General features: G+C 28.8%; 1 protein-coding gene across 1 annotated transcript; it reads right to left on the bottom strand.

Annotated features, from left to right (window-relative positions):
- Positions 1-4,556: 4,556 nt before the first annotated feature.
- On the bottom strand, positions 4,557-23,603 carry LOC119601239 (spermidine synthase). Its single transcript, XM_037952039.1, has 2 exons — positions 23,338-23,603; positions 4,557-5,341 (listed from the first exon to the last, which is right to left on the bottom strand). Exons 1-2 carry the CDS (start codon positions 23,469-23,471, stop codon positions 4,603-4,605), a joined length of 873 nt encoding a protein of 290 aa, XP_037807967.1. The 5' UTR covers positions 23,472-23,603; the 3' UTR covers positions 4,557-4,602.
- Between the last annotated feature and the right edge of the window lie 451 nt (positions 23,604-24,054).

Genomic DNA, 24,054 nt, shown 5'->3' with positions numbered 1-24,054 from the left:
CAGAAGAAATTTCTTAGTTTTTTTTTCGCAATATAAAAGAAAAAAATTAAAAGAATACTTGTGTACATTATTTCACATTGTGGTTCCCTTTAAAGTGTTTGTGTTATCAAATAATTATTTTAATAAATAAGATTGAAAGTTAAGAAAATTTGATTGCACAAAATATTAAATATAATATATACGTGTAAATATTGTGCTTATAAATACGAATTTTAAACGTTTTTTAACATGAAGTGTTTTATACTTATGTAAAAGCCTATTCTGTCAATTTATCTACAAAAATAGCTGAAAGTATTGTGAATCTCTGGTAAGACCTCGTTGTATTTTTATATAAATATATAAATATAAATATATTTGGGAATATTACTACATAAAGCAATCTGGAAGGAAACCCCAAGATAAATTATACAACAAATATGTATTTGAATATAATGCATAAGCTGAATATGAATATGTCGTTGTCCAAGAGAGGCCTTATTCCAATAAAACACCGGATACATACAAACGAATTTAAATTCTATTTGGGTGCAACAAAAAATGACCGGCTCAACCCCAGCAAAAAATCTGAAATTTTTGGTAATAGCCAGTAGTTATTTCATACATTACTTGGTGTTCATTATCATCTACATTATTTCATTTAGCTGAATACGTTATTACTGGTAAAGAACAAAACAATTTGGATTTGTTATGGCTCAATTGTTTAGGGCGTTCATTTAACAATCCAATCGTGGTTCGTGCCCTACTGGATACAGTTTATTTTTTTTTTTTTTTTCAAAATGACATTCATTTATATTTTTTAAAAAGTCGTTCTCAAAATTACAAAAAGCAACATGTCAATGGAGCATCGAGTAAGCGGCTGGAGTGAGAAACATAGAAAACAACTTAATGCCAGGGTTCAAATCCCAGCCGAGGAATTTTTTATTTTTTGCTTTCTACATACAAAGTCGGCCCAAAATAACTACCTATCACATAACATATTTGTAGGTTTATTTGTTACTAGTTATTTCGCAAAGTTTTTGTAATTTGTTTAAGGTAGGTACTAGGGTGATCGACTCGATTTTTCAACCGGTTTTAAAACCGGTTTTTTCTGCTTTACCAGTGTCGGTTTTTTCTTAATGTTGATTTTTCGAATATCGAATAACCCGGTTTTTTCACTTTTTAAAACCCGGTTTCGAATACTTTTATTTGCTTTGTATTCAAAGATTATTTAAATGAAATTTTTAAGTAAATAATAATACAGCCCGTCTAAATTTTAAAAATATTCGAGTCGAGGAACTAGAGTATATTTTTCTACAGCTCTTTTGGTTAAACTTTTTTGATTTTCCTAATTAATTAAAAAAAATTATTTGTAAAATGGATAACTGTTTGATAAAATTTAGCAATCTTAAGATTATATTCCAATTACAATAATTAATTTACGGCTGAAATTTTATGGAAGTGTTGGAATGCCTATGCAAATTTCCTAAACAGGGCTTTTAAAATAAGCTAGGATTACATAGTACCTTATGTTTAACAGAAGTGTCCCATTTTTTTCCTAATTTTTTTATATTAAAGAAATAATGTAAATCAGACGACTAGATCTAAAGTTATAATCTTTTAAACTGTTAAAAATCATTTCGGGCCATGTTTTATTAATCAAATTTAAACATAAACATTAAGTTTTTCAAATTAAAATATATTTTTTTAATTGTAATGAAAAACCGGTTAACCGGTTTTTTCTGAATTTGAAAAATATCAACCGGTTTTTTTTAAATGTCAACTATTCGAACTATTCGAAAACCGGTTTTTGGAAAATGTCGAATAATCGATCATCCTAGTAGGTACATATTATTTGAATCTCGTCGAACAAAAATAATTAGTTATTCACCCCAAGAGTAATTAGTTTCCACGTGATTCCAATATTACTTTCTAGATTACTAGGTAATGCAAATTTTTGCTGGGACGTTGTGTCACATGCGAAATGTACTTCCGATATATTAAAAAAATGGTCACAGGTAAGTTATTCTTTAAAACTCAATAACATATTTATACATTTAATGTCACGTTTGTTTATTTCTTGTAGGTAGATAAGGAATTCAATTATATCCAAAAACAGTGTGTGAAATGTCTCCTTAAAAATTGAATCCGCGTTTGCAGATAACATAAAGGGACAATCTTGTAAACATTTATCCCATAATATGAAGTAAATGGATAACATAAATGAAAGTAGTTAGTTTGAAAGGAGAATGTATAGTATATCGAAGATAGGCAGGTAGGAATCGAACCCACCACCTCCGGTCTAACATACACTAACCACTAACCTACCGGAGGCCACTGTGTGAGTGAAAGTAAGTGTTCAAATATTTTATCCATATATAATTTAAATTTTTTACCTTATTTTACCGTCAACCTTTTACAACCGTCTTTTTATACCGCCAACAAAAACGTGTACAAGATTTACCATACGAGACTCTCAACGATGCTTTATTATTGATGTCTTATGTTTAAAACATATTTAGTTCGCATCTATCAAAACATTTGATATAAAACCTTAAAAAACGTAGTTTTTACTCATTACTTAAAACGTCTTTAAAAATTGTTTCACAATATTTGCTTATATTAATTTATTTATATTAATTCTTATAATAAATTTGTACTTTTAATTTAATTATATAATTTAGCTTTGTTCAATTTTATTTTGTCAAAAACATTTTCTTTTACTATCAATGACAACGTTATATAACTTATAAAGTAAAGAAAAACTATAAGAATTAAAAAAATACAAGTTTAAAAATACTTTACTGTTTATAATTTATATAAACATTGTCTCAGATAATTAAAGAAAATGTTTACTGGGGTTTAGAAATTAACTAAAATATGGTAGTAAAAATGAAGAAAAATTCTTCATTATGAATAAAAATATTATTAATGAGAACTAAATTCATAAGTTAAATTGAAGAAATGTCTTCAAAAACAACAAAAAAATATATTCAAATTAACTACCTCAATTTGTTATAATGAATAAAAAATATTAGTTAATTTAACTAAAATTTCTTCATATTTACCACCCATAAACAACAAAACGATATTAGTAAATATGAAGAAATATCTTCAGATTAACTATTTACTAAAATACAAAAAATTAACGAACAAATCTGTAATCTGGAATAAAATTTTCGTTGGCTGTATAATAACAAAATTTCTTCATATTTACACCCCATTTTGCAGTATTTAGGTAAATTTTTGGTTCTGTGTGGCATGTGCATACGTACGATGAGAACAACGCATTGTTACGCTCCTTGTTTCGTGTGTCTTCGAAACACCTCCCCCACCCGCTTTTGAAATAAATTATTTAAAAAACAAGTTAGAGTGCTATATTCTGAGCCGAATCTTAAATACCCGCCACCAGCAACTTTTATATCAATACTTTTTTAATTGATCAAATATTTGTAGAAATAAGTTTTCTCATATCTTAAATAGAAAAAACCCAAGATTTAAACTGCTTAAATCGGTTACAATTCCAAGATTATGGACCGATCGTAAAAAAATCTTGTAGTAACATTTCTGCATATAAAAGATATATTTCAGTCTAATTTTGTATCTATATAGCGTAATTTAGTAATAAGTAGTGTGTGTTTAAGTGATTTTTGGGACCGATCGCACCCATATTATGAACCGATCGTGAAAAAATCTTAAAATATAATTTTTGTATACAAAACTAATATTTGTGCAAAATTTTGAATCCATAGCTTTATTTGGCAATGAGTAATGTGCTTTTAAGATATTTTCGTAAGAGGACCTTGTATGGGAGCTATCTATGACCAATTATGGTCCGATCGTAAAAAATTTCACAGTAACATTAATGTATATAAAGACAAAATTTTAGCTAAATTCTGTATCTATATCATTATTTGGTAATGAATATTGTGCATTCAAGTGATTTTCGGGAGGTGACATTGTATGGGAGCTAAGACCAAATATGGACCGATCGTGAAAAAATTTTATAGTGTGATTTATGTATATAAGATCAAATTTGGGCTAAATGTATCGATATCAATATTTAGTAGTGACACTGTATGGGAGCTATGGCCAATTATGGACCGATCGGAAAAAAATTTCAAAGTAACATTTCTGTATATAAGAGCAATATTTGTACCAAATTTTATATGGATATCTTAATTTAGTAATGAATTATGTGCGTTTAGGTGATTTTCGGGAGGGGACCTTGTATGGGAGCTATGACCAATTATGGACCGTTCGGAAAAAATTCTGTAACAATTCTGTATATAAGAGCAATACTTGTACCAAATTTTATATGGATATCTTAATTTAGTAATGAAAAAAATCATAGTAATATTTCTGTATATAAGAGCTATACTTGTACCAAATTTTATATGGATATCTTAATTTAGTAATGAGTTATGCGCGTTTAAGTGATTTTCGGAAGGAGACCTTGCATTGGAGCTATGACCAATTAAGGACCGATCGGAAAAAAATTTTACAGTAAAATTAACATTATACATACTCTTATTATTTTATTTATTTATTCGTGTATAATTTATAAGTTTATTTAAACATTTTTCTATGTGTTCAAACATTTTTTATTCAAATTCATAATTAATTTTATGTTTCATAAAAACATTTCTCGATTGACCTTGGAAGTACAAATGAAGCAGAATGTATGGAGCTTGTGTAATATTTCATTTCCATTTCATCAATTTCATGAGATGAAAACTTGTGTAACGGAGTTTTTAGACATCGAGAGCCATCCAAACACCCAATTACAAATCCAATATGCCCACATGGATAGGAAGGTATTGATGTTACAGCGTAAGACACATTCGGAAAGTGCAAACGACAATTGTTAATGGTATTTTTTATGTAGGCCGAATCTAACCAGAAACTACCTCCTTGTGAACATACTACGCCACCATCACGTAGTGCAGTTTTCATAAGTTTATAGTAACTTTCGTTAAATAAATTCACTGCTGGTCCTATTGGGTCTGAACTGTCCGTAATAATAACATCGAATTCATTTTTGTGATTTTTCATATACTCAAATCCATCGCCAATTGTCAAAGTCAGTTTAGGACTATTGAATCCTTTAGCCATATTTGGTAAAAACTGCTTTGAAAGTTCAACAACACGTTCATCTATTTCAATTTGATGAACTTCTTTTACGAGGGGATGTTTTACAACTTCACGAGCAACACCTCCATCACCTCCTCCCACGATTAACACTTTCCTTGGATTAGGGTGACAACAAAGAGGCAAAAAAGATATCATTTCTTGATATGAAAACTCATCTTTGGAAGTGCATTGAATAATTCCGTCTAACAAAAGACATGTCCCATAAGTTTCTCTAGAAGAAAAAAAAATAATATTTAATTTTTATACGTATGTACTAGGGTTGTCGTTCGAATAATCGAGGAAAAAATATATTTTCTTCGAAAGAATAATTGTTTTTCAATTTAGAATAAAGAATAATTCGAAAATTTTTTGTGGATTAATCGAATATTCGAATAATCCCTGCAAAAATTTATCTACACAATAGCATTTTAAGACATTATTTTAAAACAGGAATGACATTAGAGGCTCGCTTACAAATTGGGAGTTAGGTAGGTACTTACTACAATCGCCTGTGAATAGGGAGTTAAGTAAGTAGTTTTATTTCTGAGAAAAAAAAAACGAGGATACGCCCACTGCGTCTATTATTTTTTTTTTTCACGAAAAAAAATATAAAATATATAAAAAAGTAAGTATTTACATAATATATTGTTTGTAAGTTATTACTACACTCATTCTAAGTAATACGGTCATTGCAAAGTTAGCTGTTGAGTAAGTACAAGTTATTGCCATGTTATTGCTAGGATGTTTTTAAAAAGTTTGCAATATATTAATAAATTGCCTTCTTTAAAACATAGCTTTTGGCTCAAAATTTAGTAAAGTTATAACAATATTTGTAGCAAATCCGACCTTTTATTTTTTAATATATTTGAATACAAACTTGGTTGGGATTTTCAATTTTTCAAAATATTCCGAAAATCAATTATTTGAAACATACCAAGACAAAGCCTTCAATAAAAACAAGAAATAGTATTAATGACAATTTATTAATTGTTCCCAGTTAACAATGTTTCAAAAACAAATAAAGATTTTTTTTGAATCAAAGTAATTGCACTTTAGTTGGAAACAAAACATTCGTTTTTGAAAAATTGTAAAAAGGGAGAAATAAACATTTTTTAATGAATAAAATTTTATTTTTACTTTATTATTTCTATATATTTTAACAATTATTTTATACACATTTTTGCTAATTAATGCAACCTTACACGTAATTTTCCGTTACTGATATTTGAATTAAATACAACACTACAGATATTAGAACGAACACTACTATTGAATACAACACTACACATATTATATTGTAAAGTACATTTAGTGACAACTATGTTGGAATAGAGAGAGCTTTTTCGTTGAGTTAAGTTTTTTCTTGTTTTAACTATTAATCGAAAGCTCTTGTTTGATAGTATAAAAGGGCCACCACTTATGGTGGCCCCAAGCCACCCGACTACCCAGGTGACCAACCATTTTAACATGGGCTTGTCCTACGAGGAAGTCAATCGTTACTCTACAGTCTAATATGAGACTGACAAGAGGTGGTCAAAAGTAGTCAAAGGATGGTAATCTCCAAATGGGTTCTTGGGAGTCAGTCACATTACTACCTCTCTTACTAGTTACTTTACTAGCTATTGATGTGTTCTAGGGGAAAGTAAAGTGTCCCAAGTAGCTTGTCCAATGGACAGGTATTGCAGTAGGGTTAAATAACCGGTCCGTCAAAGTATATCTCTAAAAACTTATGAAAAATAAAAATAAAACTTTAAAAAAAAAATACTTTTATATCTAGATTAAAAAAATAATGAAATAAATATTGCTGCTCCTTGAATTCATTAATACACGTAAATTACTCTAAAAAGAATATAATTTGTTATATTAAGGAAAGATTACTTTTTCCGTAATCTCTGCTAAAGTTTTTTTGTTTTAACTCATCTTAAATTTGTTTAATTAAATTAAAAAACATTTTCTTATTTTAAAATTCACACAACAAAATTTTTCGCGATAACTGTCTTCAACAACTTATTAAAGTCAAATAACATAAACATAAAATAACTTAAAAAGTGATGAAATAGTATAACTGTTCATTGTCTTTGCACTCTCTTCACCTTCAATTCTTAAGTTTTTTCAACAGTCCCTCTCTCGTTTACTCGAGGGACAGTTAAGTGACGACTGCCACTCTCTTGCTTACTTAGCGACTGTGTTCGCTCCCGATTACGAAGAGTACATTCGTGATGAATGACCAAAAACATTCAAATAGGGTACAACCAGCTGGTTAAACTTTAGTGGAAAATAACAATTGTGTCTCCAATTGATGTGTAAAATATCTACTATTGTTTTAAAATCGAATGTTTTGTGAATTAATTAAAATTAAATAAGGACACTTTTTAATTTAAAATAAAGACTTTTAAATTATTTAAATAAAATCCTTATAAATCTTTATTTTTATTTGATTTCAATTTATTAAAGTACATTTTTAATGAATTATTACTATCTTACTTTTTCAGTAAAATAGTAAAGAGTTTTCGTTTAATTTTTCTGATTTTATTTATATTTTATTAAATTATACGAACAGAAACGTTGGAATGACAACTCGAATAATTAACAAGTAAAACTGCTATATTCGGCTGTGCCGAATCTTATATACCCTTCACATACACTATGGTGAAATAATTTTATAAAATTTATTTCATTTTCCCGACCATATCATTATTATAGCCATAGCAAAACATAATGAACAACAAGCGAACAACAACAACGAAATAAACACACAAAAAAACAAAATACACAAGGCAGGCAAACCAACAGACATCCAAACATACGAAACGAAATTCACAGAAAAAACAAAATACACAACGCAATGAAACCAACAGATATCCAAACTTACGAAACTGTGCGTCGTTTCTGTAACTCTCGCATCGAGAAGTTTCTCGCATGAAACAGTGAAATTGAAGAAAAAACAATATGAATTAAAATAAAATATCATTTCTCACATACAAGTGTTTCTGTAAGAAAATTTTGTGAGAACTATCTGTTATGTTTTTTGACGTAAGTTATTGGAAATTTGTGAGTAAAAGTGTTTCTGTAAGAAAATTTTGTGAGAGGTTGCTCACATGAACTGTCAAAAAAACTCACATTTTAAAACGGTGCGGAAAGTTAAATTTTAAGTAAAAAATATTTAATTTAAACATGAATTCTATGAAATAATGAAAAATTAATGTTATATTTATAATTAATTAAGATTAAAATAAATATTGTTCACTAATTTTTAGAACATAGGAGGAATTTCGGATATACAGAAGCAAATGTTAAAAAAGTACGTGGGTGTAAACTTAGAATTTGCCAAGACCGAATATATTGGGATAATTTTTCGAACAATTTTCATTTAATTTCTATATTTTTTGTTTATTTATTCTTCGTTTATAAATTTGTTCGCCAATTTTTGTTTTCTTCTTCTTTTAATTTTTATGTTTTTGACAGATGTTTTATTGGAAATTTCCAATAAAAACGTAATTCGTGTAGCCTCTTCTCACTTTAAGTTACAGAAACACTTTTTACTCACAAATTGAGAAACGATGGAATTTTTTGCTTCACACTTCTCGATGTGAGAACTTCTCTCTAAGAGTTACAGAAACGGGGTACTGAATACACCAAGAAACAAAAACAATATACACATGGCAATGAAACACACAGCCAGCCAAACATACGAAACTGAATACACCAAGAAACAAAAATAACATACACATGGCAATGAAACACACAGCCATCCAAAAATATGAAACGAAATAATCAAAAAAACAAAATACACAACGCAATGAATAAGCAGTGTTGTTGTTGCTTATTTTTTATGAAATTTTCAGAGGTTGTCTCGGATTTTTGCTTATATCTCCGTTGTTTATGGACGGATTTTGCTGATTTTAAATACGAAACTTCTCAAAAGCATGTCTAATAGAATTATTGAAGATTTGGATCCCGAAGATGTCTGGAAAACTGATTTCAACAGACAGACGGAAGGATTCAGAATATATATACTTTATAGGGTCGGAAAATTATATTTTGGATATTACAAACGGAATGACAAACTTATATATACCCTTCTCACGAAGGTTAAGGGTATAAAAATAATAATTGACACCCTAATATGTATGTACATTAGAGATAGGGTTCTATAGTTGAAACGAAAAGTCGACTTTTTGCATTTAGTTAAAAGTCGACTTTTTGCATTTTATGAAAAGTTGATTTTTTGACTTTTTTCATTTAATTAAAAGTCGACTTTTTTCCGACTTTTTTGTAAATTTTATTTATTACATTGAAAAATAAAAGTGGAATTGAATGTATTTACGTTTTGGCTATGAGGTATTTTAATATTGTAGCATATCAATTTTTAATTTTTTTTTTTTAATTTAATTTATTACTTTTATTTAAATCATAATTTTAAGTATGAAAAAAATCATTTTTATGTAAACTATTCATAAGTAGAAATTTATAACCGATTATGGCCTATATAGGCTAGGTTATTGAAATAAAGAATTTGAAATTGAAAAAAAAAAAAAAAAAAAAAATTTGACATTTGTAAAAATTAAAATAAGAAAGAAAAAATATTTTAAAAAATTTTATATTAGATTTTTTTTGTTATTTTATCAAAAAATTGTGTTATTTTAATGTAAAAACGAAATGGACAGGAATTTACTTATCTCTGTTATGTTGTCGTATTCCGTAAGTAAAAATGTTCTAATTTAAAAAAATGTGCACGCAATTTAATATTTTGTCTTTTAGATATTTTGTGGGATGGGATGTTATTTATATTCAGATGTATTATATCCAAAATGCATTCAAATAACGCGATGAACTTAACACTAGGTAAGCGTAGCGCAAGATTTCTCATAGTTTATCAAAGTTTTCTTTTGTTGTCTATTTTTAGATCAGCGGTGGCCAGAAAGAGAATGTTTTAAACACTACAACATGTAGTGTAAAAAAGGTGTATTTTGAGTAAAAACAAGGTAATGGTAAAATTTACGGAAATGGTCTTCAACTACCTTTAATTTAATCTACCTATCCAACCTCGCTTTTAAATCCCCTCAATTTTGGGGACTAATTTCATTATAAAATAATACCCCAATTTAAAAATGAAAAAAAAAAAGCCACAATGAAATGAAATAACTACCTAAATTCAAATGAAATAACACCCCATTTTTGGGGATTTATTTCATATGAAACAAATCCCTAATTTTAAAATGAAATAAGTTCCCATTTAAAAATAACAAATTATGGAACAAGTCGGTTTTAGTGACATTTCTTCAAAGTACATTTCGGTTTAATCGCTTAATAAAGATTCCCTTAATAGCCGGCCTGCGGCCGGGCGCAAGGACTTTCTCCTATATGGTATGTCTAACAACGGCTTCGCTTAATAAATATTTCCTAAATAGGCGGCCTACGGCCGGACGCAAGGATTTACCACTCTATAATATGACCAACACCGGCTTCGCTTAGTAAAGATTTCCTAAATAGCCGGCCTAAGGCTGAACACTCTTGATACAGGGAGAGTGTATTCTAAGCGAAGCCGGTGTCCAATGTACCCCAGAGGATAAAACCCTTGCGCACGGCCGAAGGCCGGCTATCAGATTATATTTTTTTATTTCGTGTGATAAAAGTAATATGTATAATAAAATAACTCCCCAGAAATATTTTTAGGGATTTATTTCATTTTTGAATTTTGAGGAATTATTTCATAATGAAATAACTCCCCATTTTAATTGGGGCATTATTTCACATTTAAAATGGGGAGTTATTTCATTATGAAATAATTAAACGAATAAAATCCCGAAATTTCGTTGTTTTTGCTTTCTGAAAAAAATTTTAGGGAGTTATTTAATTTTTGTTTTGGGGAGTTATTTCATTACGCCTTTTTGCTCTAATAGTTCCCCAGACATTTAATTTTATTTAATTTAATGGGAGGTTCAAACCCCTCTAATAAAGGATTTTAGTTCTATTAGTTTCTCAGATATACGAATTTCTCTATTTAATTCATATAGGGCGTTCCAAGTCTCCTGATGAAAGTTCGCCCTTTTTCCCCAAAATATTCATATGAATATTAAAGTTCTAAGTCTCTATTACCCAAAATGTTTACATATGCAAAACTTGAAGATTCTAACACTAATAATACTGATTCAATATTTTCTTCATATGGAAGGTGCCACGCCACTATAGGTATTCCGCCCATTTTGTCCAAAAATATTCTTATGAATGTCAAAGTTGTCCGTACAAAATTTGAGGACTCTAACTCTTGCAGTTTCTGAGATATGCGACTTATAATGAAATTTTGAAGACGCCCACATGAAATTTTGAAGACACTGTGAAATTTTCAGAAAAATCGGTCCAGCCGTTTAGCTGTCTATAAAGTCCAAACAAACAAACATACATACACACATTCATTTTTATATAAATAGATGGGGGTGCCACGCCCCCTATTGCTAGTCCTCCAATTTTTCCACCAAATAATCATATGGATGTCAAAATTGTTAAACAATTTGAGGACTCTAGTTGTACCATGTTCCGAGATATTCAACTTTTGATGAAGTGGGCGTGGCACCCCTCCCACTTGTAATTTCAAAATAAAAAGTAGCCTATAGTTCCTTCCAGATATAGGGGAACATACACTGAAAATTTCAAGACGATCGCTTCAGTGGTTTAGCCTTTTATAAGGTACAAACAATCAAATAAACAAACATACATTGATAGGATAAATGGCATATAAACTTCAAAAAATTCTGAAATGGACTAAGCCCAATGAACCAAAAATATTCTATAAAAATTTTAAAATTATTTTTCCCGTAATCAGCTCGAAATTCAGAATTATTGAGACCCATTTCGAAAAAATCTTAAATATTATTCGCACAATTAATTTTACAAATTCAATTGAATTGAAGATGAATTCATATGAATTGACTAAAATTTTTTGTGAAGAAGATTTAATTAAACATTTGCTAATTCAGTGCATAAATAAATCGCGAATTAATTTAATAATGTACAACTCTGATAATTATAAACTTTAATTTTTTTATTTTAAATAATTTTTAAACATTGTTTTTATGACAAACTTTTAAGTTATTGAACATAAGTAAGTTAAAATCTTTAAAGACCTTTAACTATGGTTTGGAGATTATTTTAAAACTTTTAGTTTCCGAATTTATGGACTTACATCAACCTATTCGGGTTACGGGAAGTTTTTATTTAACTAACAAGTTAGATTGTTATAAATCATAGAATACAAAGAGCGAAAACTCAGCTGTCAAGTCTCCATGGTTAAAAATTCATAATTTAACCATACTAAGAGACTTACAAATATCTAAAGTTCAAATTATCGAATATAATTTGGAATTGTCATTAAGTGTCTTGTTGTTTACCAATTTTTAACCTATTCGGTCTACGAGGATTAATCTAAAACTTTAAACGCCCTAACAAAACTAGTTATATTAAAGCTTGAAAAATGCCAACTAGTTCCCGAAGTGTTTCAAATTCAGGAGAAAACCCTATGAATCTTACATTGACGTGTCATTGGAGGGATGTTGTGCATTTTTGACAACTTTGAACTACATCTATTCTTATTTTTAGAAGCAGTAAAAATCCGATATTTGAATGTCAGAAAATAAACCAAATTCTTTCAATGACATGCATATGCAAATTTCAAAATTTGAAGTATTTCGTATATGTTTTTTGTAGTGACTTTTCTACAACTCTCTCCTCACAGTTGTGTTTTCACTTGTAAGGATATGTTTGGTTTATAAATGCGAAAAATATGCAATCGCATTTTTAGATATGATTAAAATGTCGTTTGTAAAGTATGACATCAATTATTTTTTGCTGGGAAGCTAACTGTTTTATATAAAAAACAAGTAATATTCGGCTATGCCGAATCTTATATACCCACCATCAAATCGTATGCCGTATATTTGTAATAGGGTTTAAGCCAGTTATGGTCGTGCTCTTTCGAAATAACAAAATTTAAATTTTTAATAACAAAATATTTTTTCCAACTTTTAAACCATGAACATATTTATAGGGATCAATTATGGACCGATCGTCGTAAAATAGATAGATTTGGGGTCTAAAACACTTATTCGTTTCGAATTTCATTGCAATTATCTGAAGGGGACTTTATGGGTGTAGGGACAACAATGAATCGATACTCATCAAATTTTGGACATGGATTTTCCTCATTAAATTCTGAATGAAGAATTATAATAAACAAGTAGGAAAGTATAGTCGAGCATGGCCGACTACACCATGGGTATATTTTAAAAATTATTTATTTTTCATAAAGAAACTTTTATGTTGAATTTTACACTTAATTTCGACGTATTTCCTTAATTTCGATGGTTCTTGATAAATTGCTTATATCGATGAAAAACTAAATTTCTAAAAGAGGCTTTATATGGGAGTTAGGGTCAAATATGGGCCGATCCTCAACAAATTGGGAAGAGGGATGTAATTTTATATAAAGGTTAGTTATTTTGAATTTCATCGCAATGCTAATGGTTATAAGTACATTTTTGGACGTTTAAGATATTTTTTAAAGGGGGTTTGTATGGGGGCTCGGGTCAAACGACGGCCAATTATATTATAAAATTGGCATGGTCATTATGGAGGCTAGGTGAAATAGTGGACCGATTTCAACCATTTTCAATAGGCATCGTCCTATGGTCAAAATGTTATAAAAATATCTTGAAAATTGTGGCCTGTAGCTTGCGCAAAAGTTTTACGGACAGACGGACGGACATATCTTAATCGACTCAGAAAGTGATTCTGAGTCGTTATCTACCTAGGGATTTAATAAAATTTGTCGTTTTTTATCGCTTATATAAGTAAACAAAACTAAATGTTTATGTCACATAGTAGGGATATAGGCGAAACTGAAGGGGTTGTCAAACAAAATTTGTTATTCTCTTCACACAGACGAGTCCTGAGATAATAAAACACACTTGAGAGAACTAAACGCACTCACAAAACTTCAAATTTTCTTCGCGAAATTGTGAGGATATTGGCACTTAATAGTTTTTCTTATCACTTAAACTTAATATTTATTATTTTTTCCACACTTTTATTGTATTTAAAACCCCGAAAATAATTTATATTTTACAAACGAAAAAGAAACATTTTTTATTCTTTGACATTTTATTTTAATTAAAACTGAAAAAAGAAAAGTTGTAAATTTTCATATTGAAAATGAAAAAAGTATTTCACATACTATTTTTCTATTTCCTTTAGTGCAGAAAAAATAACAAAAAGACGTGTTTATAATATGTTTTAAGATGAAATATATTCTGAAAAAAATTAATTAACTAATATTTTCATTCACTAGTATGTATATGAAATCCTAGTAATAACATAGATTTATTATTTAGTACCTTTTGAACAACTGTGTTTATTTTTGTGCTTCTACTAATACATTCTCACCAGTTAGGTTTTTGACAGGGGACTTAGGTCTTTAACAATCCCCTTCGCCTATATTACTATATGGTCTATGTTTTGTGTGACAAATTTAAATTGAAAAACAAGTAAGTATGCTATATTCGGCTGTGCCGAGTCTTATATACCCTTCACCATAGCGACTATATCATTATTATAGCAATAACAAAACAAAATGAACAACAACAACGCTAAACGAAATAACCACACAAAAACAAAATACACAAGGCAGTAAAACCAACAGCATCCAAACATACGAAACGAAATACACAATGCAATGAAACCAACAGACATCCAAACATACGAAACGGAATATACCAAAAAACAAAAACAATATACACAAGGCAATGAAACATACGAAACGAAATATGTACTCAAAAAAAAAGCAGAAACAAAATACACAACGCAGTGAAACCAACAGACATCCAAACCAGAGATACAAGCCGATGGGAAATGATCGGCGGCGGCGGCGCAACCATTTTGGGTCGGCGGCTTTTTACAGAAAATATCGGCGGCGGCTAAATTGTCGGCTCAATTTAACTTTTTCTTTAGAAATTGACCTTATAAGGTTTATTATATTGAAAAATCTTTGTATAATAGCCTGTCTCTATATAAGTTTTTTTCTGCAGAAAAAGGACATTTATAGTAGTTTTGACTATTTTAATATTAGCACAATATTGTGTGGCAACACTTTTCAATTTGCCATAAGAATTTAAAATAGTGGCAACTCCGTTCAATTTGGTGAAATTATGTTCTGAAATACATGTGCGATTCTAATCTTTATCAGCGGCTACGTTTAAGCCGGCTTAGCTTTTGAGCCGAAAGAAGTCGGCGGCGGCGCGGCTTGCAAAATATTACCGGCGGCCAGCCGCCGCCGATTTGAGCCGTCTCGGCTTGTATCTCTGATCCAAACATATGAAACGAAATACTCAATGAATAAGCAGTGTTGTTGTTGCTTATATATCAAAGCATGAAAAAAAACGTCTTTTTATGAAATTTTCAGAGGTTGTCTCGGATTTTTGCTCATATCTCCGGTATTTATGGACCGATTTTGCTGATTTTAAATAGCGATCTTCTCGAAAGCATGTCTAACAGAATTATTGAAGATTTGGATCTCGCCGATATCTGAGGTCCTCTAAAAACTGATTTCAACAAACACACAGACAGACAGACGGACATAGCTTAATCAACTTCGCTACCTATAAGGATCCAGAATATATATACTTTGTGGGGTCGGAAAATTATATTATAGAAATTACACACGGAATGACAAACTTATATATACCCTTCTCACGAAAGTGAAGGGTATAATAAATTAAAAAGAATATTTTTTGAATTTTTCTTTTAACTTTTTATAAATGAAAATTGTATCTAAATTATGAAATATCACGTAATATATAATGGATATTAGACGGCATATGGTCTCCAATAACTGAAGACCTGTAAATAAACTTTTATTTAAAATTTCATGTGAACTAACTAGAGTCTATATTATTTCATACAAATGAAAAAAATGTTGCTGAAATGTTGTTAGAAACATTTCACATATTTTTCAACAATACAAACAGAGTACTATTTAGCAACATTTTTCCATAAAATTTTCATTACAATTTTTTCGTATGAAGTTTTTAAAAAATTCACATGAAATTGTGAACACGAAATTTAAATGAAATCATCAAAATCATGTTAAATCTTCACTTCCAAAATATATACCGAGCGAGAAAAATTCCCCCCAACCGCTAAACGCTTGAGCTGGATCCGCGCCTGTGGTGGGTATATAAGATTCGGCATAGCTGTATATAACACTAGAGTGGGTCGGTCTCTATGGACAAAAAGAGTTGTGTCATTCACACCCTTGGATTAAAGATATGATAATAACATTTCCAAAAATATAAAAATTATTTAGTTTTTTATATATTACGTCGACATTTTAAGTAAGATCGTAACATATCATATATCAATATTTATGGCTTGATTGTAGCTATATTTCACTCTTTGACAATTTTTGAATTCAACGAGACTTCTGATATCTCGGATCCTTCCCCAAAATCTAAAATTGTGGCTATACTGGAATAAATCAGGTGTAATTATATGAAACATTAGCTTTTAAAATGCTTACTTTTATGCATAAACAGCTATTTTAATCGTAGGGGGTGACTGACTTAACTTTTTTTCGACCCACCCTATATAACACCCTTAAGGTGGTATTAGACGACATGTATTTTACATATGTACTGTCACTTTGTATGTCAAAATTGATATTATACATACGATTCATAATTTTTACTATCACACCTGCCGGTGTTTTTCCGTATGACATATGACGTGTTTCGAATATCCGGCAACATCAATTATCCGGGATGGAAAAATAAATTTGTTTGCATCGATTTAATTTTATTTTGGATTGACATACATTTTTCTGCATCGTTTAACCGTGATTACCCTATTATCCGTGATTATTTTTTAACAACTATGCACAATTAGAACAAATCGAAAAGTAGAATTCCCTTGAAACGAAAATACAGAATTGAAAAATAAGAACAAACAACATTAAATCCTTATATACTGTTTGCTGTTTTTTGACAAAATTATTTTTTTTAATATTTTTGAAACATGTATGAATATAAAATCGTTGAATTATTTACTTTTTATATATATATGTACATATTAGGGTGATCACTCGGTTTTTCAACCGGTTTTTTCTGCTTTACCAGTGACGGTTTTTTCTAAATGTTGATTTTTCGAATACTTTTTAAAAACCGGTTTCGAATACTTTTATTTGCTTTGTATTCAAAGATTACAACCTGTCTAAATTTTAAAAATATTGAAGTACACGAACTAGAGTATATTTTTCTAACACACCTTTTATTAAACTTTTTTGATTTTCCTAATTAATTAACAAATTTTATTTGTAAAATTTATTAGATACTATTTGATAAAATTTTATCAATCTTAAGATTATATTCCAATTACAATAAATAATTTGCGGCTAAAATATTATGGAAGTGTTGGAATGCCTATGAAAATTGTCTAAACAGGGATTTTAGAAAAAGCTAGAATTACATAGTTACTTATGTTTGACGGAAGTGTCCCACTTTTTTCCATTTTTTAGATTCAAGTAATAATGTAAATTAGACGACTAGATCTAAAGTTATAATCTTTTAAACTGTTAAAAATCAGTTTGGGCCATGTTTTATTAATAAAATTTAAACATAAACGTCATTTTTTTCAAATTGAGTAGATTTTATTTGTAATGAAAACCCGGTTAACCGGTTTTTTCTGAAATTAAAAAATGTTATTTTCAAATGTCAACTATTCGAAAACCGGTTTTTGGAAAATGTCGAATAATCGATCACCCTAGTACATATTCATTTATTAATTAATAAAAATATCTATTAAAAAACTGTCTAAAATTGGCACTCAATTAACAGGAAAAATCGATTATACAGAATGCTTCCGGCCCCGAACGTTATTGGAAAAAATTTAGGACGTAAAAATTGTTAATTATTCATAGAGAAAGGGCTAAAAGGGTTAAATTAGGAAGAAAAATTTAATATTTAGAATTTTAGTTATTTTTATACCCTCCACCACCATCAGTGGTGAAATATTGTTCTAAGACCCAACAAAGTGTATATATTCTTGGACCTTATGAAATTCTGAGTCGATCTAGGTGGTATTAGACGACATGTATTTTACATATGTACTGTCACTTTGTATGTCAAAATTGATATTATACATACCATAGACTACTCATAGACTGGAATCAGCTGATTTTAGCAATATGGCGGAGGCAAACAAAAAAAATTTTACGAAAAATCAACAAAAGAAAATGTAAAATGAACCACGGTAGATTTAAAAGAGGGACAAATATATAAAGATATATTTCCATCTCTCTTCACCTTACACTTAATTTTTTTTCAAATATAAAAAACAAATTGCATTACAGTCAAACCCATTTATAACTTTTTCTTGCTCTTTACGAACTCATCTTAATTACCGGAATTTTGATAACTATTTTGATACAAAAACAAATTTTATAAAGAATTCTTGGTTAAAACGAATTACTATTTAGTCCCATGAATAATATTTTATGCATTTATCCTTTTTTATATCGAACTTCAAAAAATATGCGTTGAGATCAAATAAACGGGTTTTACTGTACATGCAAGTCAAAAAATTTGTTTGTGGTGTTGATAGTGTATTGAAAAGTGTTTTATAATGAAAGAACATTAAGGAATAATTAAAAAACAAATCCAGTACACTTTTAATTAGAATCTAAACAAATATTTAATAAAATAATTGTTTTCTTTTTAATACCTTATTTTTTTGCAATTCTTCTTCACATACAATTTCTTCGATGTTTACATTTTTTGCTATTTTTTTTTCAAACGAGCGATGAAAACAATCATACAGCTCATCTCACACACTCATCGATTTTTTAATACATTTTATTTTTTCTTTTGCTCTAAAATTTTACCTAATGGCGGAACTCAAAAATGGTAAAAAAAAATGTAAACAAAACCATACGGTTCGAATTTACTTTTTTGACAGCTGTCAATGGTTTCTTATCTGGTTATCTGTGATACATACGATTCATAATTTTTACTATCACACCTGCCGGTGTTTTTCCGTATGACATATGACGTGTTTCGAATATCCGGCAACATCAATTATCCGGGATGGAAAAATAAATTTGTTTGCATCGATTTAATTTTATTTTGGATTGACATACATTTTTCTGCATCGTTTAACCGTGATTACCCTATTATCCGTGATTATTTTTTAACAACTATGCACAATTAGAACAAATCGAAAAGTAGAATTCCCTTGAAACGAAAATACAGAATTGAAAAATAAGAACAAACAACATTAAATCCTTATATACTGTTTGCTGTTTTTTGACAAAATTATTTTTTTTTAATATTTTTGAAACATGTATGAATATAAAATCGTTGAATTATTTACTTTTTATATATATATGTACATATTAGGGTGATCACTCGGTTTTTCAACCGGTTTTTTCTGCTTTACCAGTGACGGTTTTTTCTAAATGTTGATTTTTCGAATACTTTTTAAAAACCGGTTTCGAATACGTTTATTTGCTTTGTATTCAAAGATTACAACCTGTCTAAATTTTAAAAATATTGAAGTACACGAACTAGAGTATATTTTTCTAACACACCTTTTATTAAACTTTTTTGATTTTCCTAATTAATTAACAAATTTTATTTGTAAAATTTATTAGATACTATTTGATAAAATTTTATCAATCTTAAGATTATATTCCAATTACAATAAATAATTTGCGGCTAAAATATTATGGAAGTGTTGGAATGCCTATGAAAATTGTCTAAACAGGGATTTTAGAAAAAGCTAGAATTACATAGTTACTTATGTTTGACGGAAGTGTCCCACTTTTTTCCTTTTTTTAGATTCAAGTAATAATGTAAATTAGACGACTAGATCTAAAGTTATAATCTTTTAAACTGTTAAAAATCAGTTTGGGCCATGTTTTATTAATAAAATTTAAACATAAACGTCATTTTTTTCAAATTGAGTAGATTTTATTTATAATGAAAACCCGGTTAACCGGTTTTTTCTGAAATTAAAAAATGTTATTTTCAAATGTCAACTATTCGAAAACCGGTTTTTGGAAAATGTCGAATAATCGATCACCCTAGTACATATTCATTTATTAATTAATAAAAATATCTATTAAAAAACTGTCTAAAATTGGCACTCAATTAACAGGAAAAATCGATTATACAGAATGCTTCCGGCCCCGAACGTTACGGAAAATCGGGGTCCCACTGTATTTATTTTTTCCATTTTCTCAAAATTTTATTTCCCAATATTACCGTGTGTTTCACAGTTTGTCGTTTGGAATGTGGATATTCATGGAGTAAAAATTGGAAAAAATTTAGGACGTAAAAATTGTTAATTATTCATAGAGAAAGGGCTAAAAGGGTTAAATTAGGAAGAAAAATTTAATATTTAGAATTTTAGTTATTTTTATACCCTCCACCACCATCAGTGGTGAAATATTGTTCTAAGACCCAACAAAGTGTATATATTCTTGGACCTTATGAAATTCTGAGTCGATCTAGCTATGTCCGTCCGTCCTTCTGTCTGTCTGTATAAAACATTTTCAAAATTCGGTTCACATCGAAAAAAGTTATGAATCAAAATTTGAAAAATCTCCGAAAAAATTAAGCTTTTTTTTACATATTCTAATGTAATTTTCAAAAAGAAAAAACTGTGCAATATAACTTCATGAAAATCATCACACATTTGTTTTTCTACAAGTTCTTGTTGAAAATTGGTGGAATCAGTCCACAATTTTATATACCTCCCATACAAATTTACATATTTCCGGAAAAATTGTTTTTTGTTAATAACTTCCGTTTGAATGTCGATATCTTCACAAAATTTTACAATTTAAAGTTTTATGTCAGTAGAATACATCCAAAGAAAAAATTTCAGGATCGGAGCTAGTCATAGCTCCCATACAAGGTTTCCTTCAGAAAATCATTTAAACGTACATAACTCATTATCAAATAATGATATTCATCGAAAATTTGGCAAACATATTACCTTTGTATACATAAATGTTATTTTAAACATTTTTCACGAAGGGTCCATATTTGGTAATAGCTCCTATACAAGGTCCCTTCCAGAAAATCACTTAAACGCACATAACTCATTTCTAAATTAAAATATCCATAAAAAATTTGGTGCAAGTATTGCTCTTATAAATAGAAATGTTACTGTGGATTTTTTTTCGATCGGTCCATAATTGGTCATAGCTCCCGTACAAGGTCCCCTCCAGAAAATCACTTAAACGCAAATAACTCATTACTAAATTGAGATATCCGTATAAAATTTGGTCTTATATACATAAATGACACTATAAAATTTTTCGGTCGGTCCATATTTGGTCATAGCTCCCATACAGAAAATCACTTAAACTCATTACCAAATAAAGCTATTGATACAAAATTTGGCACAAATATTATATTTCAAGATTTGTTCACGATCGGTTCATAATATGGGTGCGATCGGTCGCATACAAGTTTCCCTTCCGAAAATCACTTAAACACACATTGCTTATTACTAAATTATGATATAGATACAAAAATTGACTGAAATATAGCTTTTATGTACAGAAATGTTACTTAAAGAATTTTTTACGATCGGTCTATAATTGGTCATATCTCCCATACTAGGTCCTGTATTTAACTATTTGCATTATCAATTTGTGTAGAACAATATTATATGTATTTTGAATTTCCTTAAATCTTTCACACACATGCATACATGCAAATTATTAAATATCGCTAAAGCATATCTTAGGGCGCTATAAAAATAAAAAAATGGCGTTTGTAATGTTCAATAAATCTTGCAATTGTAATAGATCTGAGACGTTTAAATCTTGTGGTTTTTGTAATTAAGACGTACATATTTCTACAAATATTTGATCAATTTAAAAACGTATTAATATATCTAAAAGTAGCTGGTGGAGGGTATTTAAGATTCGGCTCAACCGAATATAGCACTCTAACTTGTTTATATTAAAAATTGTATTTGTCTTCCCCACAACACTCTAACAATGGTTCCCTGTCACAAAAATATTCCGTTCAAATAGTCTTAAATATTGGTGAATAGATGTCAGGTTTTTAGGAAAAAATATAAATGAGAATGTAAGAAATGAATTATGAGGGATAAATTCAGATCCGTAAGCTTGATATTCTGGAATAAAATGTCAATATTATTGACATTTTATTCCAGAACAGACAAAAATAAAAAATTTGGTAGTAGTGGGTTAAGAAGTCCTAAATTTTATATTATTGTTTATCTGAGTTGATTGTTAAGTCCAAAAAAGGCGCAAGTAGCAAAAAATCAATACTCATTTTTAAATATTTTATCATAACTACTCAAAATTTTGTCGTATAGGAAAATAATAAAAATTTAATAATAATCCATAGCACTTTTTAAAAATATGTATATGTTTCATGACCAAAAATAAAATTATTTATTAATAAACTAGTCTTATTGGTTATCTGAACGTTAGTATGTATGTATGTTTATATGTATGTATGTATTTATAATGGAATTTTATTATTTTCTAAACAATGTGGCAACATTTATTTACAAATTTAGTTCTTCAGACAATGAGACATGAAGTATTGCTTATCAAAGATTTTCAGCCCCTTTGAACTTTGAGACGCAATAAAATTTTTGTTTTCAATTTTAAGAGCATATTTTTCGTTTTTGACTGCATATTTAATGCTTATAAAATACTTTAGATCATATTTTTGGTTTACCTAATTATCATTTACCAATATCACTTGCACTTTTTATTGAATCTGTAGAAATAATATATGTATATATATACATACATACATACATACATACATACATACATACATACATACATACATACATACATACATACATACATACATACATACATACATACATACATACATACATACATACATACATACATACATATATACATATATACATACATACATACATACATACATACATACATACATACATACATACATACATACATACATACATACATACATACATACATACACATACATACATACATACATACATACATACATACATACATACATACATACATACATACATACATACATACATACATACATACATACATACATACATACATACATACATACATACATACATGTGTATGAATGTGAATCTTATTTTTAATAAATAAATATAATTATTTCTTACGTTTCAATAATTTTTATATCTTGATATTTTGACTTTTCCTGGTGAAGGATTTCTTTAACTTTCAAAGAAAAGCATTGTCCTGGCCAAAGCTCGTTCTGAATTTCACTAAACCAACCGTTTTGAATGACGTCCATGTTGTAACTAAAAATATTGCTTTTAAATTTTCAATGTGTGATAATTAATCTGATATCAGTGTAGTTCAAAAGTAAATTCAATTTTAACACAGCATTAAACAATTTTAGAAACAAACATTCATTTAATATTATAGTAAGGGCGTGTTTTTAATTGTATTCTTTATCAAATTCAGATTTAGTAACAAAACAAGTAAGAAAATATACCCAGCAAAAACTTCGTAATGGCATTTCATTGCTTATTAATAATTTGATACAAGAGGGGCATAATCCAAAAATGATGTTTCAAGAAAAACAGCTGACATTTTTAAATTTCTGAAAGAACTGCTTCTAATCTGAATTTAATAAAAAAATTTACTTATCAAAAACGTGATTTTTATACTTACTATCAAAAAAGATAGTAAGGAGTATATCGATTTTGTCATTCCGTTTGTAACACATCGTAATATTAATTATAGACCCACAAAAGTATATACAGTGAATCAATTAAGTAATTTGCCTATGTAAAATTTTATAAATTTTAAGAAAAAACTTTATCTGAACAATTATTTTTAGCAAAATAAAGCAATTTGTTTGTTGTATTTTT

Source organism: Lucilia sericata, unplaced genomic scaffold (assembly GCF_015586225.1).
Source record: "Lucilia sericata isolate MDLA Ls3-8-SP2 unplaced genomic scaffold, ASM1558622v1 Contig000152F_arrow, whole genome shotgun sequence".
Taxonomy (NCBI): domain Eukaryota; kingdom Metazoa; phylum Arthropoda; class Insecta; order Diptera; family Calliphoridae; genus Lucilia; species Lucilia sericata.
Note: the sequence above shows the minus strand (reverse complement) of the source record. Positions and strands in the feature narration are given on the sequence as shown.

Coding starts and splice junctions, on each gene's coding strand:
- LOC119601239 (XM_037952039.1), bottom strand. CDS start 23,471: ATGGACGTCATTCAAAACGGTTGGTTTAGTGAAATTCAGAACGAGCTT. Junction 5,342..23,337: donor GATATAAAAATTATTGAAAC/GTAAGAAATAAT, acceptor TTTTTCTTCTAG/AGAAACTTATGGGACATGTC.